Source organism: Meles meles, chromosome 13, assembly GCF_922984935.1.
Source record: "Meles meles chromosome 13, mMelMel3.1 paternal haplotype, whole genome shotgun sequence".
Lineage (NCBI taxonomy): Eukaryota > Metazoa > Chordata > Mammalia > Carnivora > Mustelidae > Meles > Meles meles.
Window position 1 is genome coordinate 74,167,864 of NC_060078.1, and position 18,335 is coordinate 74,186,198.

General features: G+C 42.9%; 1 protein-coding gene across 2 annotated transcripts in view; it reads right to left on the reverse strand.

Annotated features, from left to right (window-relative positions):
- SHTN1 (shootin 1) overlaps positions 1-12,058 on the reverse strand; it is a 100,743-nt gene extending 88,685 nt beyond the window's left edge. For both annotated transcript variants that reach the window (XM_046027048.1, XM_046027049.1), the window contains exon 1: positions 11,764-12,058. In XM_046027048.1, the coding sequence (XP_045883004.1) occupies positions 11,764-11,821 (58 nt within the window). In that variant the 5' untranslated portion in view covers positions 11,822-12,058. The remainder of the gene's footprint in view (positions 1-11,763) is intronic.
- Between the last annotated feature and the right edge of the window lie 6,277 nt (positions 12,059-18,335).

An 18,335-nucleotide genomic window follows, 5' to 3' on the forward strand; every position in this document is an offset into this window, starting at 1 on the left:
TGCTAGGCAGTACTATTCTGGATCTCTTCAACCAGACAGCCTATGAGCACCTCAAACTCAACATGTTAGAAAGTGAACTCATCAGACTCCCTTCCACCCAAACCTCCTTCTTCCCATATGCATGACGTCCTTCTGGGGTCATCACCAACCTGGTCCTCAAGCTGGCACCTCAGGATCACCCTTGATTCTTCTCCTTCTCCCACTTCCCAATGAATTATCAAACAGCTCCCATCTCATAAAACATCTCCCCAGTCTGCCCTTCCTCTACAGTATGTCTGCCCTAATTCTAATCTTCGATAATGGTAAAGTCCTCTCATGTGGCCTCTAGCCTCCTTCTATCCCAAGTTCATTCTTCACAAAGCAGATGGTTAGCACAGTAACAAGGCAACCTGGTTACATCATTCTTGTAGCCCCCGCCAAGATGTTACCTCACAACCTGGGATACCCATCCCCACTCCTGCCATTCAGCCTTAGACTCCAGCATTCAAGCCATCACACCTCTAAGACTTTTCACACCCAGGTACCTTTATAAACATTTTTCCCTTTACCTGCAAAGTCTTCCCCTCCCCATCTTCCCTAATTCCTCCCTGACAATGCAATTCAACTGTCATTCTCTGTAAAAAACCCTCCCCACATACCTAAGACAAAAATCAACATTCCTTATCCAATGGAAAAAAGACAGCCTCTTCAATAAATGGTGTTAGGAAAATTGGACAGCCACATGCAGACAAATGAAATTAGACCATTTCCTTATACCACACACGAAAATGGACTCAAAATGGATGAAGGACCTCAATGAGAGATAGGAATCCATCAAAATCCTTGAGGAGAACACAGGCAACAACCTCCTCGACCACAGCCACAGCAACATCTTCCTAGGAACATCGTCAAAGGCAAGGGAAGCAAGGGCAAAAATGAACTACTGGGATTTCATCAAGATCAAAAGCTTTTGCACAGCAAAGGAAACAGTTAACAAAACCAAAAGACAACTGACAGAATGGGAGAAGATATTTGCAAATGACGCATCAGATAAAGGGCTAGTGTCCAAAATCTATAAAGAACTTAGCAAACTCAACACCCAAAGAACAAACAATCCAATCAAGAAATGGGCAGAGGACATGAACAGACATTTCTGCAAAGAAGATATCCAATGGCCAAAGACACATGAAAAAGAGCTCCATATCACTCGGCATCAGGGAAATACAAATCAAAACCACAATGAGATATCACCTCACACCAGTCAGAATGGCTAAAATTAACAAGTCAGGAAATGACAGATGCTGGCGAGGATGAGAGAAAGGGGAACCCTCCTACACTGTTGGTGGGAATGCAAGCTGGTGCAACCACTCTGGAAAACAGCATGGAGGTTCCTCAAAAAGTTGAAAATAGAACTACCCTATGACCCAGCAATTGCACTACTGGGTATTTACCCTAAAGATACAAACGTAGTGATACGAAGGGGCACATGCACCCGAATGTTTATAGCAGCAATGTCTACAATAGCCAAACTATGGAAAGAACCTAGATGTCCATCAACAGATGAATGGATAAAGAAGATGTGGTATATATACACTATGGAATACTATGCAGCCATCAAAAGAAATGAAATCTTGCCATTTGCGACAACGTGGATGGAACTAGAGGGTATCATGCTTAGTGAAATAAGTCAATCAGAGAAAGACAACTATCATATGATCTCCCTGATATGAGGAAGTGGAGATGCAACATTGGGGATTTGGGGGGTAGGAAAAGAATAAATGACACAAGATGGGATCAGGAGGGAGACAAACCATAAGTGCCTCTGAATCTCACAAAACAAACTGAGGGTTGCTAGGGGGAGGGGAGTCGGGAGAGGCGGGGTGGGGTTATGGACATTGGGGAGGGTATGTGCTATGGTGAGTGCTGTGAAGTGTGTAAACCTGGTGATTCACAGACCTGTACCCCTGCGGATAAAAATATATTACATGTTTATAAAAAAATTTTTTAAAAATTAAAAAAAAAGTGAATAACAACAAAAAATCAACATTCCTATTTCTAATATACTACCAGAGCGTCCTGTTCATACTATCTCTACTAGAGCATCTATGGGTAACATTACAAATTATCTGAGCCTAAGTCTGTTTTCTCGTCTTCTCTCCTATTCAACTCGTTGCTATAGACCTCATACCCGGTAGAATTCGAAGCAGAGTTGATACCTCTGTTGACTGAATGGCTGGTTCATATAAATCGTGATGTGGAGCAATTAAGCCAAATATGAACATCCCCATTTTAAAAATGAAGATACAAATACATAGAGACGTCAAGTTCCACAGTAAGAATTACTGGAGGCAGGACCAGTCTACTGATTTCCAAAGTAATTCATGTAACTTTGTACTGTGTACAATGTGCAAACACTGGACCAGGAACAATGCTCTAGGGCAAGGACTGTGTGTTTACGCACACAGACACCAGCATCTAGCACAATGCCTGACATACAGCAGGCACTGGGTACATGTGTGTTAAATTAAGGAAGAAGGGAGAATGGATCGAGGTCTTCACATGAACAAACTGTGAAAGAGCACGTACCCTCCTCCCCATATTAAAAGGGTCTCTTACATCACGTGTTACAACAAGATACTTAATAAAAGTGAAGCTTTAAATAGCCATCAAATATAACCAGAAAAACAGCGCCTCATAAGATCTTCTAATGTAGATTCTCATCCATTAAGTCTGCATCTTTGAGACTCATGTAGCCTTGAAACACCTCTTACTAATGGGGAACGAGGACATGAGTCATAAGAGATAATGTTCAATTAGGACATTATTCCCTTCCGCACATATGCCAGTGGGTCCTCTTTTAGAACCAGAGCAGAAAGAGAAGTCATTTATACCTCCCTTGTTAATTAAAGCATTAGAAAAGCCCGGGGGAAAAAAAAAAAAAAAACACTGCTGGAAAACCTGATCAAAAAACAAAGATGACAGATTTCACATCTGAAAAGAAATGATGGCAAACCTGAAATTTACGCATTACTTGGTAGTACACACAGTTCAGTACTAATGAATTAATGATGCTTAAGAAGTACTCCCAATGAACTAGAGTAATGACTTCAAATTAACCCACAGAAGGGAAGGAAACTGAGTATGTTTAAAATGCACATGTAAGTCTGGTTTCCAGTCTGGCAGGGAGCTTTTCTTTCATTGCTCCTGTCCTCACCACAACAGAAAAGCGGAACAAACAGAAAATCAACGACTCTTCTTAGATCCACCAAAGAACTGAGGTCACGGGGCAAAAGGCTATTTCAACACTTGGAGAGACAAGTGAGATACAGACAACCACAACTTCCTGGAGCAGAAGCCATAGTGTGGAGCCTGCTCAGAGACGAATACCAAGAGAGGGAAACCTAAGCCATCATTGGCAATTTGCTGAAGGCTCAGTACTAACAAGTTTGAGTTAAAAATCCTAGTGAGTGGGCCAGTCTTAGGAGGGTCCCAATCTTTTGAGAGTTTTATCTCCTAAAGTGTTATCACAGCTTCGAGAAAACGTCAGAAGAAATTTCCCTACTGCTTCAGGAAGGGGAAGCGGGTAAGGAGTCATGCTGAAATACACCCAGAGCCTCTGTTCCTCAGGGCAAGGCCTGCCTTTGGCACGAATTACTTCCCTAGAGCCTAACAAACATGGCAGAAGGTAATAGCCAACTCCAGGCCCCTCAAGCCTTCCCATCTTACCTAAGGAAAAAACGCCAAAACTAAGAAGCGCAAGTGAAAGTCACAGCCCGGGGGCACAGGCTCACCAAGAGACAGAGACCTTATCACAGGACCACTGGAGACTTCTACTCCCCCATACCTTACCCCCACAGATGTTTACAGCAGCGTCATTCACAATCGCCAAAACTTGGAAGAAACCATCATGTTCATCAACAGGTGAATGGATATACAAGATGTGGTACATCCTGCAACTGAGTATTATTCAGTGATACAAAGAAATAAATGTGTTATCAAGCCACAAAAAGATATGGGGGACCCATACGTGCACACTGCTGAATTAAAGAAGTCAATATAAAAAGGCTACATACTGAATGATTCCAACTCTATGACATGGTGGAAAAAAGCAAAACGACGGGCCAGTAAAAAGATCTGGGATGCTGCCAGGAGTTCAGAAGGGAGCAATGAACAAGCAAAACAGAATTTTTGGAGCAGTGAAATTATTCTGTATGGTCATGTCATGGTGGGTATGTGTCATACAACTGTCCAAACCCATAGGATATATATAACACAAAGAATGAACTCAACTGTAAACTATGGACTTTAATTAATAATGAAGATCAGTATGGCTCATCAATTTTAAGAAATGCAGCACGCTAACTCAAAATGATAATAATAGAGAAAACAGGGGGTGGGGGAAGGTAAGAGGCTATGGGGAAATTCTCTGTACTTTCTGCTCAGTTTTTCTATAAACCTAAAACTGCTCCCCAAAAGTCTTATTTAAAACAAATATATGGGGCGCCTGGGTGGCTCAGTGGGTTAAGCCTCTGCCTTCAGCTCAGGTCCTGATCTCAGGATCCTGGGATTGAGCTCCGCATCGGGCTCTCTCCTCAGCGGGGAGCCTGCTTCCTCCTCTCTCTCTGCCTGCCTCTGCCTACTTATGATCTCTCTCTGTCAAATAAATAAATAAAATCTTTAAAAAAAAATAAAACAAACATATGTGTGTATACATGTGTGTGTGTATACACAAACACACATACACACACACACACATCCATATATATATGTAATGGAATCATACTCTGATTTGTGCCACAGAGGATATGAACAGAATCAAGCAACTAAGAGGATCTTAATATATTACTATTCCGTGTACCATACAAAATATTTCAGGACTCATGTTTTAATCTTTAATTTTTACCAGCATGGTAGACAAACAACAATAGCCATGTTCCTTCTACATTTTAAAGCAAAGCCTGGCTGTGTAAGAGAATAAAATCTACAGAATGACAAAGTTTAAATATACCCACTTTTTGGATCCACTTTTGAGGATTTTTCCCACAGCTACACTTACAGATAAATGTGTACAAGGATGTAAGCAACACTTTTATTTAATAAACTTTAATTTCATAAACTTAAGATTTACAGCAAAATTGCAAAGATACTACAGATAGTTCTCATAAGCCCTCCACCCAGTTTCTCCTATTATTAACATCTTATATTGGTATGGCACATTTATTACAATCAATGGGCCAATACTGATATATTATTATGAACTAAGGTCCACACTTTATTCATATTTCCTTAGTTTTTCCCTAATGTTGCATTTTCCTTCCAGGATTCCACTCAGGTACCACGTTACAATTAGTTGTCAGGTGTCCTTACCCACCTCCTGGCTGTGACAGTTTTCACTACATAGACATACACTAGAAATATCTCTATATGTAATCATCTGCATCCAGATTAAGCAAAACATGAAGTCATACTGATGCCTCCAACCATTATCTATTGCCCAAAGCATTATTTTTAATAGCAAAGACATAGAAACACAGAAGTGTCCATCCAGAGGACATTAACTACATGTGGCAAATCTGTAGAGTGGAACACTATCCAAATCAGTTTTTTAAAGATTTATTTATTTGAGAGAGAGAGTGTGTGTGTGTGAGCATGAGCGGGGGTGGGGGGGAAAGGCAGAGGAACAGACTCCCCACTAAGCAGGAATGTGGGGCTCGATCCCAGGACCTGAGATTATGACATGAGCCAAAGCCAGACATCTAACTGCTCAATTTTTAAAGGTACTCCTAACCAATCAATTTTTAAAAATTTAATTCTACATGTACTGATATAAATTCTGTAATATGCATTCAGTGATAACTACCTATCTACATACAAGCGCCCAATTTCCAAAATGAAATAAACAAAAGGTCAGCAGTCCATCTCTGAGCGACGGAAAGAGGGTGAGAGCATGCGTTATCAGTGGGGTGACACCACCTCCAAGAGGAACACAGGCACAGCTATGACAACGGTTTGCAACCTCCAAAGGATCACGGTACATAAAAAGATACACCATGGCACCGAGGTATTAAAACTTGGGGCGCCTGGGTGGCTCAGTCGTTAAGCGTCTGCCTTTGGCTCAGGTCATGATTCCAGGGTCCTGGGTTCAAGCCCCGCATCCGGCTACCTGCTCGGCAGGAGGCCTGCTTCTCCTTCTCCCATTCCCTCTGCTTGTGCTCCCTCTCTCGCTGTGTTTCTCTCTGTCAAATAAATAAAATCTTGAAAAAAAAAAAAAAAAGAAAAACACTTCATGGGGCAGTCGGCTTCTCCCTCTGCTGCTCCCCCTACTTGAGCTTGCTCGCTCTCTGTCAAAGAAATAAGTAAAATCTTTAAAAAAATTTTTCATGGGAAGCAGGAAAAATTAGGGGGGAAAAAAGTGTCTAAAAAGACTCCCTGAGAAAGTATCATGAAATAAAGATTAAGAAATGAACTAGAGGGAACAGTTCAGCGTACTTTTCACTTCCTATGCTTATTTGTCTTCCTATGAGCACATGTTTACTTTTAAATTCAATTTTTTAAAAACCACTAAAGATTTGTCTACCCATTGGAAGCGTTACATGAATCAGGGAATTCTTTTTTTTTTTTTTTTTTTTAATCAGGGAATTCTGATGACAAGATGTAGTTCCTCAGCCCGGGCTCAGCGTCCACCGCATGGAGGGCTGCCCCACCTGTGTCTCTCCAACAGGAGCTCACAAACTTTAGGAGGAAATTGCATTTTTAATCAGGATGTTGGTTTACAACAAACACCAGGTGTCCCACAAAGCCTAAAATACCGTCTGGCCATTTACAGAAAAAGTCTGCTGACCTCTACCCTGCAGCATCTTCACTTAAAAACTTCTTTTTTGGGGCGCCTGGGTGGCTCAGTGGGTTAAGCCGCTGCCTTCGGCTCAGGTCATGATCTCGGGGTCCTGGGATCGAGTCCCACATCGGGCTCTCTGCTCGGCAGGGAGCCTGCTTCCCTCTCTCTCTCTCTCTCTCTCTCTCTGCCTGCCTCTCTGCCTACTTGTGATCTCTCTCTCTCGCTGTCAAATAAATAAATAAAATCTTTAAAAAAACAAAACAAAACAACTTTTTTTGGTGTATTTCCACCTTGCCGACTACTACTCAGCAATGCAAGTGCATGAGCTCCGACGACAGCCCACACTACGGTTCAATGTCACACGTGATGAGGGAAAGAAGACAGAAGCAAATACTGCATCCTGCGTGATGCCGTTCACGCGGCTTTCAGAAAACTGAGCTTGGGTGACAAAAAGTACCATCAGGGAAAGGCAGGTGATCATGATTAGAGAGCTTATGATGGGGTTTCTGAAGATGTTCTAATGCAAGTGTTGTTAAAAACATCTTTTTCAGTAATTCCTTGAGTGGTTCATTCATAGTTTGTGCACTTTTCTCAACCTATGTGGTATTTTGTTGTAAAAGCAAAACACTTCAAAGTATCGATTTTACAAAAATAGACCCAGAGGAAGAAAAATAAATTTGCCAGGCTCCTTTCTATAAATAACAGGTAAGAAAGTGCATACGGACCCCAGTTATTCGGAGACCGGTGGCCCCGAACCACACTTGGAAAAATAACGATGTTAAAGCCAAGTTGGCACCTGACACCATGGCAACCATTTAATCCCAAACCGCTTTCTACTGACTGACTTCGTGTGTGTCCAAGACTGAGAGTGCTTCGGCTGCTCCCGACTGATATAGTCACGGTGGTAGGCAAGCGTTTGGCCCCTTTTGTCAAAATAATGCTCGAGCTACTTTCTGGCCTTGCAGTCAAGGGGACACCGGGAGCCTCTTTAATTACTGACTCCGCTCTAAGAATAAGCCAGGCTAAATTTCCATCTGAACCTTGGGCGCTATTGCTATAGCCTTGGGGAAAGTACAGATCGAAGGAGGCTACCTTGCTTCAAAACCCACTCTCTCACCATAGGACGGTATTTTCAGTGTGGTGGTTGGAGCTTTGGTCTTCCATGATAGCATCCTCCTGCTGGGGGGCAATCGCTGCCTTCAAAACTTCCTCACCAAGTTCCAAATGACATGGCATGACCACGCTGACCAGTTCGGTGGACAGCTGTTGTCTGCATCTGCCCAGCCTGCATCCCCCCATATGGTAGTGGCCCACCATACTTGTTTGGACAACGACTTCAATCCACTGGTCTTTGCGGGGACTGCCAATCAAGGTGCCCTGCCCTTCCTGGTCCAAAGGACTTAAACCCATGACCCAAACTAGGCCACTTAGACACTCTTCCTGGAATTTACATGCCTATCGCCATCTCTAGACCAGGAATTCCTCACCAGAGGGACAAGGTTTTATTCATCACTCTATCACTGAGGCCTAGCACAGTGCCTGGCTATGAATATTCAGTGCTTGTGCGATGAATACATTACAAAGAAAATCATGTACATTAAACAAATGCTGAGCTAAGTCGATCATTTCCCAGCAGCATTCTGGAGGGGGAGCAAATTGTATGATGTTTTGTAAGGGAAATGTCCACTTTAGGAGCTAGGAAATATGCATCGGAAATAGTACCCCAAGTTGCCATTTGTCAGTGTGGTAAAGACATCAATCAGTCCAATAAAATAAAGCCCCAAAAAGGACAGAAAGAGAATTACCTCATTACCTCAACATCTGCTTGAACATAAGCAATCACATACTGGCTAATTTTTTTAAAGGGACATAATATAACTTTCTAGAAAGACATAATATAGCTAATTATACCATTCACGAGAAGGGAACATACAATGTTTTGAAGTAATTCAAGAGTGGGTGTGATTTATAAGACACAGAGCTTAGGGAATGGTAAGTATAAATTAGAGACTGTTCATATTATGACAGACTCCGTCATTACATTTCACAACTTTTGTCAAAAGCAACCTTATTCACCACACCACTGAAGCCTTCACATTAGGGAAGGCTGCTGTCAGCTCTGCCATTTAGAGTAGACAGGAATCTTCTTTCTGAACACCCTCCTGGGGAATGGGTTCCAATTTCTGACTTAAAATTCACTAAGGAAGAAATGAGATGAGGAAACCGACATGGCCAATAAACACGTAGAAAGATTTCAAACCTCACTGAGAACCAGGTAATACAATTTTTTGAAAGGTACTACTTTTGTTCATCAGACAGCCAAAAATTAAGAAACTTGTCAGACTGCCAAAATTAGTAAAGACTACTATTGGTCAACGTTGACAAGTATGGGGGGACATGGGCACTTCCGGGAGCAATGGGAAGTGGTACAGCCATTTTGGGGGGCACTTTGGTGATGCCCAGCAGAGCTTTATGTCTGCTTGCCCTCTGATACAAGAATTCTCTTTCTAAGAATCTATCCTAAAAAAACAGTTGGTAATTGTACACAATTGACTGTCTGATTCATGACTGCCTACTAGACAATAAACTTGGGGGAAGCAAAGACTGTCTGGTTCATTCTCTCTACCCCCGGTGCCTACCACGTGGGGCTCATATATGGTAGATGTCTGGTAGTTAAGTATTTGTTAAAGGAATGAATGAGTATGTTTAGCCAGTGTTGAAAAAGAAAAAACAGAGTGTTCATCAATATTGGTTCTTCTTGTCCTCATTTAACAGGAGTGATGGAATTATTCACAATGTTTACAGGTAGTAAAAAAAAAAGTCTATCTTCAAAAATAAATCATACACACACCATCAGCTTACAAAATTAATTATCATATTGGTAAGCGCCCAAACACCTAGTTGCCTGTCTATCTCAAATCCCTAGCTTGGTTAGTTCCATGAGTCAAACAGCAATCAAATGCTCTCGAAATAAGTCCATTGTTATCAGTCTAGGATCCAATGACAAATAAATGCCCTGGTTTTGAGATGGGCTGAAAAAAATCCCAACAGTTGTGTAACCAGACTCAATACTAAAAAAAAAAAGTGCACCTTTTACGAAACACAAATTTCAAAGTCTAACTGTTCTATTGTCTTTGGTATGCCCATAATCAAGGAAATACATCCTCTACAAACACCAATACCCTGGCTTTGTTTTCCAATAAATAAGAAAGAACCCAAAAACTTAAGACTCCTCTTCTCTTCTCAGTTCTCAAATCCAACACAGAGACAGAGAGAATGTGTTCCAAAATGAAATATAAACAACTTGTGGATTATCTGCATTGTTAATCTACCATTGACATTATTATATTCAGAATGAAAAGAAGTGAAGTTTTGAACTGTATTATTTGAAAACTGACCATCTATCAAAAGCTCAGGTATCCACTGACAGATATTATCAATGACGAAAGCTTCAGCTGTCTAGAATATGAAGTATCTTTATGTTATTGGGGGGAAGAGGGCTATTAGAAATAAAATGCTGACAGAATCTAGCCCCTCAGTAAAGCACTCGAGGAATGTCAGATAAGGACATTCCGCCCTCCCACTGGATTCACTGGTGCTTGTGACTTTATGACCTAAGGCTAGTCTAGGATGGGAGCCAAGGTACTGGGAAGGCAAAAGCCATTAACATTTATCCAACACTTTCTAAATGCTAGATACCACAAAGACATGTGCTCTGTCCATTTCAGGGAGGTTATAATTTCCGCAAGATAGAGGATTGGTAAACAAACTGCTTTGATGTGTTTCCAGGAATGTAAACTCCAGAGAAGTCCACACAGCCCTGCAAATGGTATGTTTGTGGTTTCCCTGAGCAACAGATCATACCACCCGGCAGGACCTAATGAAATCCTCTGGTTTAGCCCACGTCTTCAATCCCGTAAGGCATGATAACCACAAGACCCATGGAAGGGAAGAGCCTCTTCCAAGTTCACAAAGTTGGTAAGTTGAGTCAACAGAAGCGAAAGCGCAAGAGAACAGCAGGACCCTTCCACTCTGTGGCCGTGTCACCAAGTGACTCAGAAAAGCCCAGGTTCCTCCCCCATTTTCACTTCCTAAATCTGTGCAGTTCCTCTGTCTTGACCCATAGTCTCAGGCCACCCTTGGCCAGGGGAATAACAGTCATTTTCAATGGAGAGCGCGTCGCACTCCCATTTGATGGCTAATCTGCCTTTGTGGAGAAGTGCAGGAGGAGATGGAAACGATCGATCACAACAGTTCTGGAGGAGGAGGTCATCTCCTGTTACCTGGCGGCGTGGAAATGCAAGGACACGGCCTGGCTCTCCTGCAGGCCGGAGCCAAATCTTCCCTGAGGAGGCCCAGCACTGAGAGGGTGTTGGCTCACTGACTCACAGACAGTTAAAAATGGAAAGCGGTAAAACACATCAGAGCCCGGAATCGTGGCTGGGGAGGCAAAGAGGAACGAGACCGAGGCCGACTGGAAAGCAGGGAAAGGCTGCGGAGCCGCGCGGCAGGCCTCCCCGCGCCCCTGGGCAAGGGTGGGGCGGCGGCTGGGGAGCACTGCCAGCCGAGCAGCCCGAACCGCCTCCTCCCGACCCATCTGCCCCCCACCACGCATCTCCCGCGTGGGAGGGGGTGCCCCGGGTGCTCGTGCGCCCCCAATCCCGGTCCCTTCCCCCAACCCGGATCGCCAGCGCCGGCAACGTGCGGGGAGCGCTTCCCGCACTGCCGGGCCCCACGCCCCTGACCCCCGCACTTTACCCTCGGCCCCTGGCTCCCCGAGGCGCGCGGGGCGTGGAGGACGCTCCCGCACGCGGGACAGGGCTGCGGGGTGAGCCCGGCGGCCGCGACAGCCCCCCGCCCCGCTCGCCGCAGCCCAAACCCAGCGCCCGGGAGCCGACCCCGCCCACGGGCCGCGGCGGCCCGCACCTGGCGGCCGCGCGCCCGCCTACCTTGCTCCTTCAGACTGGTGATGAGCTGCAGCTGCTTCTCCTCGTCCGAGCTGTTCATTTTGGCAGGTGGGGCCGGGAATAAAGGAAAAGAGGGAGAGGCGAGGGGTGCCGCGGGGGGGAGGGGGAGGAAAAGCAAGATGCCGGTGGCGTGCGGCGGCACTACCCGGAAGTTGGGTCTGCTCCCGCTCCTCCTCCTCCTGGCGCGGAGCGCGCGAGTGAGATCATCCCCGCGCACCTACTCGGCGGCCGCTGCGGCTGCACCTGCGGGCGGCGCGGCGGCCGGGGGCGGGCCGGGCAGGCGGCCCCGGGCAGTAGGTGGGGCGGCGGGAGGAGCCGCGGCGGCTCCGGGGGCAGCCGCGCGTGTCCCGCCCGCAGAGGCCGCGGCGCCCGGCCTTCCCCCGCGGAGGCCGGCGCCGCGGGAGGCGCGAGGCGGCCCGGGGCGTGGGACCCGCGGGCGTGCGCCCCACTCGCTTCTGCAGCCCTCCTCCGCCCCACCCCCGGGACACCCAGACGAGCGATCGGGGACGAAAGCCGGCTTCGGGGCTGCGCGTCCCTGACGACCGCACTTGGAGCGCTGCCGCGGACCACCCCTCGCGAGCCACCAAAGGAGAGCGGGGCGTGGTGGGCATGAACACCGAGGCTTTAACTCGGTTCTCACCCAGTGGACCCTGGGGGCGGTATGGGAAATCAGGTGCCCGTCGGGGCAAGCTCAGTGCCCACGTTTTGCACCTTTGAACGCAGGCCGGGTCTGAAGCAGGCCCGTCCGCTGAATTGACGCCTCCTGAGCCAAGGAGGGCGTGGTAGTCAGTTGACAGTGCCCGGGGCCCCAGCGGCGCGGGGTTGGGACGGTGGGCAGAACGTGGGTCCTGCAGCACGTGGATCGCCGGGCCTTGCGGAGCGTCTGCTCTGCAAGGTCAGGACCTTTACCTTGGGGAGGCTGCCACTGCTGGCCGAATGTCCAAGGCCACACAGCTGCCTGGCAGCAGATCTGGCAAGAGAGAAGCCCACCATTTGGCCCACTTCGCTGCCCTCTGGGCTGTGTAAACCCGGTCCGGGTTAGACCCTGACCAGAAGAGGCGTGGCAGGCCTGTCAGATTTCAAAGTGGCTCTCCTCAAGCCCCAGGTGCTGGTTAGTCTTTGGTCAAGTCTCCTGACCCCTTCGAACATCATCTAAAGAATAGGAATAATACCATACCTACTCCAGGAAAATACAAAGCACCAAGTCTAGAATTTGACATACCATAGGTGTTCTTTTTTTATTATTATTTTTTTAAGATTACAGGTCAGGAAAAAGCGGTTGTGGGTGCTAATTTTAGGCTAAAACAGGCACAGTTCTTTTGCACTGATCATTAAGCATCCAAAAGGAATTTAGGCTCATTGCACATCTTGGTTTTTCTCCCTAACAAACCCCTACTGTGGTTACTACACCAGCACCACTTCGACTCTATACTCACTTGGAAATGTCCAACTCCATTTGCAGAGTGGGTCTCCCTGTGAAAGACAGGAGAGGGGACTGGAATACAGGTAAAGGCTGTAACTAGTATCTGTCTGATACTCCTACTAAATTCTAAGTCAAAACAAACTTTAAAAAAAAATAATAACTTTGCTTTCCTCCTGCAAGAGTGATGTAATATTTTAGGATGGGTGATTTAGAGGCAGAATGATGTGAAAGGGCAGCACAGTATTTTTTAAACTAGAGTGAATTAGAATTTTGAAGATTCAAAACTAATTTTGATATTAGTTTATTAGTATATTGAGTCTTATTATCCAATCTTTTCCCTATTTTTTCATGAAATAGTTTAAGATTTGCAGATCAACTATCATCATGAAGATCCACAAATTAACCAAAAGGCCTTTGCCCTGAGATTACCTGAGGGTATGTGTTAATCCGCAGAGTTCAAAGAAGTGCCAGGAAACATGAGACAATTCAGATTCAACTATGACAAAATATGAACGCTATGTGCTGCTGCCAGGGATTTTGTATAAAGAGAAATCATTTCTTCCCAGAAAAAAAAAATCAAGAGATTTGGGCAACAAACCATGGCCACCTGGCTTTTTTGTAAGGCAGCCAGGAAACCTGTTAAATCTGACGGGTCATCCTGACTGGCGGGCAATGCCCAAAGGCCTCCTCCAAAACTAACTGATCAGAAATATTTTCTTATACTCAACCGAATATCAGCACAGTGCCTATTAAATATTTGAGTTCGTTCACAAAATTCCATTATTTTAGTGGCTGATCGACTCCATTGACTCCAGTTATACAGTGATTAGGTGTCGCGTTTGGAGTTTAAGAATGAGTTAGTTAATTATCAAATCTATAATCAAACTGAGTGCTTTGGTCCCACAATGAATCGGAAGCCCCTTGAAATCAATCCTATTTACCTTCCTGAAATTAAAATAGCCTCCTGAAATACAATATGGTATTATCTTCAGGGCATGGAATGAATTATTAGAATGGCTAGTAGAACCAATTATTGGGATTCAGCTCTCCCATTACACTATGGTTTATTTATATGATATGAATATTGATGAAAAGGACTGAAGTGATATAATTGGTTTTTGTTTGGTTTAATAATGCACATAGGGATTTCTATTGCAACCATCACAATGGAATTATTAACCTCCATATAACATATAATTAAAAGTATTTTGGGGGCGCCTGGGTGGCTCAGTGGTTTAAGCCACTGCCTTCGGCTCAGGTCATGATCTCAGGGTCCTGGGATCGAGTCCCACATCGGGCTCTCTGCTCGGCAGGGAGCCTGCTTCCCTCTCACTCTCTCTGCCTGCCTCTCTGCCTACTTATAATCTCTCTCTGTCAAATAAATAAATAATATTTTTAAAAAAGTATTTTTAAAATGGGTGTTTATACACACACACACACACACACACACACACATATATATATATATATATACACACATATACGTATATATAATACAGAGAGGAACAGGACAGACTTTTAAAAAATGTATTGGAAGGATAGGTACCAAACTCAGGATAATGGCCCAAGCAGTGAGGAGTGGACTGGGAAAGAGCACTGGTCAAAAGATTTTCTCTTTAATGCTCATTTTCATTTTCAGGAAACTAAAGTTCATTTTCTTTGATCTACTAACTCCATTTTAGGGAATTAGCTTCAAAGTCTTTATATTTAAAGCTATTTATTATAATATTAATTATGATATAAAACTGATAACATTGGATATTATTTAGAAGTAAGTATCTATTCCTGCTAGAGCATGGATAAACGTTGAAAACACTATGCTAAGTGAAAAAAGCCAATAAGAAAACACCAGATATTATATTATTCCCTTTATATAGAATGTCCAGAAGAGGCAAAAACCACAGAGAGAGAAAGTTCAACAGTGATTATTGAAAAGCGGGTGGTACTGGGGAAATCGGGAAGTGGTTGCTTAAAAGGTCTGGAGTTTCTTGTTGCGGTGATGACATTGCACTATAATTAATTGTGATGTTTGCACGACTCTAATGAATATATTAAAAACCATTAGAATTGTATACTTTAAGTGCACACTTTGCATGGGAGAATTTTGTGATATGTGAATTACATCTCAAAATTGTTATAAAAACAGATTTTCAGAGAAGAAATGTTTCGCTTCCAAACTTTTTTTACTTCAAAACTTCAAAATGTTTTACTTCCACAACTTACATAACTCTACTAAAGTTTCTTTTTTTTTTTTTTTAAGATTTGATTTATTTATTCGACAGACAGATCACAAGTGGGCAGAGAGGCAGGCAGAGAGAGAGGAGGAAGCAGGCTCCCTGCTGAGCAGAGCGCCTGATGTGGGGTTCGATCCCAGGACCCTGAGATCATGACCTGAGCCGAAGGCAGAGGCTTTAATCCACTAAGCCACCCAGGTGCCCTCTACTAAAGTTTCTTATACAAGTATTTTTCATTTTTCAAATCTCACTATATATAACATTATTTCTCATATATACTTTATCTTGTACCAACATAATCTACATATTTGTTTATTCAATGCCATTCCATTATGTCAATGAATAATTAGCCATTCTCAGACTCTTCGATATTTGAGGTGTTACTAATTTTTGTCTCTTTATAAATAGTGCAGCAGGAATATAAGGGCTATGCCAAGGCTTATCATAGTCAAAAATGTTAAAAGTAAACATGACCCTCGGGTCTTAAAAGCAGCAAAAGGTATATGTTACATTCAGGATAACAATAAGAGTGATGACAGACTTCTTATTATTTAATGTTGTAATCATTAAAGGATTCCAACAATATTCAACACTTGACAATGTAAAATTCATAATATTCATCATCTAAAAATTACACTAAGCAAAGTGGAAAAATATGATCCAGAATAAGAAGGGAGTGAACAGAAACCATCTCATGTCTCACAGATGACAGAGATGATGAAATTAGCAGACAAGGACCTTATAAGCAATACTGTAAGTCTTATAAATATGTTTAAGATATATCAAAGCTATAAAGGGAAACATGAACAAGAAGAGGGAGGAAACCAGGAGTTTTAAAAAAGAACTACAAAACTACAAAAGATAATACAGTATCAGAAAATTAAAAATCCCTATGCATATCAGGTAGGATTTACCACAAATTAGATAATACAGAAGATCAATGATCTTGAGACAGAACAATAGTAACAATCCAAAATAAAACACACGGAACAAATTAAACAGCATAGATCTGAAATACATCAGGCAGTTGAGCACATGTGAAGGGAGATGAAAGAATGGTATATTTAAAAAATATGGTTTTTTAATTCCTTGTAAAGATTTTATTTATTTGAGAGAGAGCACAAGTGGGGAGAGGGGCAGAGGAAGAAACAGCAACCATCCCAAGACACTGAGATGGCAACCTGAGCCAAAGGCAGATACTTAATCAACTAAGCTAACCTAGTGCCCCTGAAAAAAGTTTTCATGTGACAAAACATGGCTACAAAGAAATCAAGTTTGCTGAAAGAATTTACAAGTTCCAGTTCAGTGATCGGTTCCCTACAGGACTCCTCAATATGATTAACAACAAAGTTCTCATGAGAAATTGTGGAAACCCAGCACATCTGCATGGTGCAGTCAGTTGAGCATCTGACTCTATGTTTGGGCTTAGGTTCTGATCTCAGGGTCATGAGATGAAGTCCTGCTTCAGGCTCTGCACTCAGCATGGAGTCTGCTTGAGATTCTCTCTCCCTCTTCCTCTGCCCCTCCCACTCATGTGTGCACTCTCTCAAATAAATACATCTAAAACAAAAAGAGGAAAGAAGCTGTGGAAACCCAAAGAAGTAGGATGGCATAGCTAAAGCCCTAAAAGTAATAAAACTGTCAGTCAATAATTCTATACCCAGCAAAACTGTCCTTTTCCCCCCTTTTTTCTTTCTTTCTTTTTTTTATTTCTTTTCAGCGTAACAGAACTCATTGCAAAACTGTCCTTTAAAAATGAGCAAGAAATTGACAAAATTAACAAAAGTTAAAGGAAGTCGTTACCACTAGACCTGTCCTGTCCTACAAGGAATGGTAAAGGGCGTCCTTCAGGTTTAAATGAAAAGGCATTAGACAGTAACTGACACCAATATGAAGAAATAAACATCTCTGGTAAAGGTAATTATGTGAGCAAATACAGAAGTCAATATTATTGTATTCTTAGTTGTAACTTCACTCTTTATTTCCTACATTACTAAAAGACATGCATTAAAAATAATTATAAATCTGTGACATCAGACACACATTGTATAAAGATGTAATTTCTTTTTTTATTAAAGATTTTTATTTATTTATTTATTTGACAGAGAGAGAGAATGAATGCACAAACGGGGGGGGCAGCAGAGGGAGAGGGAGAAGGAGGCTCTCCACTGAGCAGGGAGCCCAATGTGGAGCTTGATCCCAGGCCCCTGGGATCATGACCCGAGCCAAAGGCAGATGCTTAACCAACTGAGCCACTCAGATGCCCCTAAAGATGTAACTTCTGACAGTAACATAACAGGAACAGAGCTATATAGGAGCAGAGTTTTTGAAAGTTACTGAAGTTAAGATTGCATTAATTCAAATTAGAATGTTATAAATTTAGGATGTGAAACATAATCCCCATAGTAACCACAAACAAAAGATTAATAGTATATATACAAAAGGAAATCAAAATGTTTAACTACACATACACAAATATCCTAAACACAGAATAAGGCAGTAATGTAGGAAATGAGAGGCAAAAGAGATATAAGGCATATAAATAACAAGTAGCAAAATGACAGAAGTCAGTCATTTCTTATTTCTTATCAATAATTACTTTAAATGTAAATGTATAACTTTCAAACAAAAAGCAGAGGTTGGCAGAATGCAAATACCAAAAAAAAAAAAATCCAACTCTATGCTGTCTATAAGAGACTCGCTTTAGATCCAAGACACACATAGGTAAAATGGTGGGAAAAATAAATTCCATGCAAATAGTAACCAAAAGAGAGCTGGGGTGGTTATACTAATATCAGACAAAACAGACTTTAAGTCAAGAACTGTCAGGAAAAAGAGGACATTTTATATTCACAGAGGGTCAATTTATCAAGAATACGTCACAATTATAAACATAT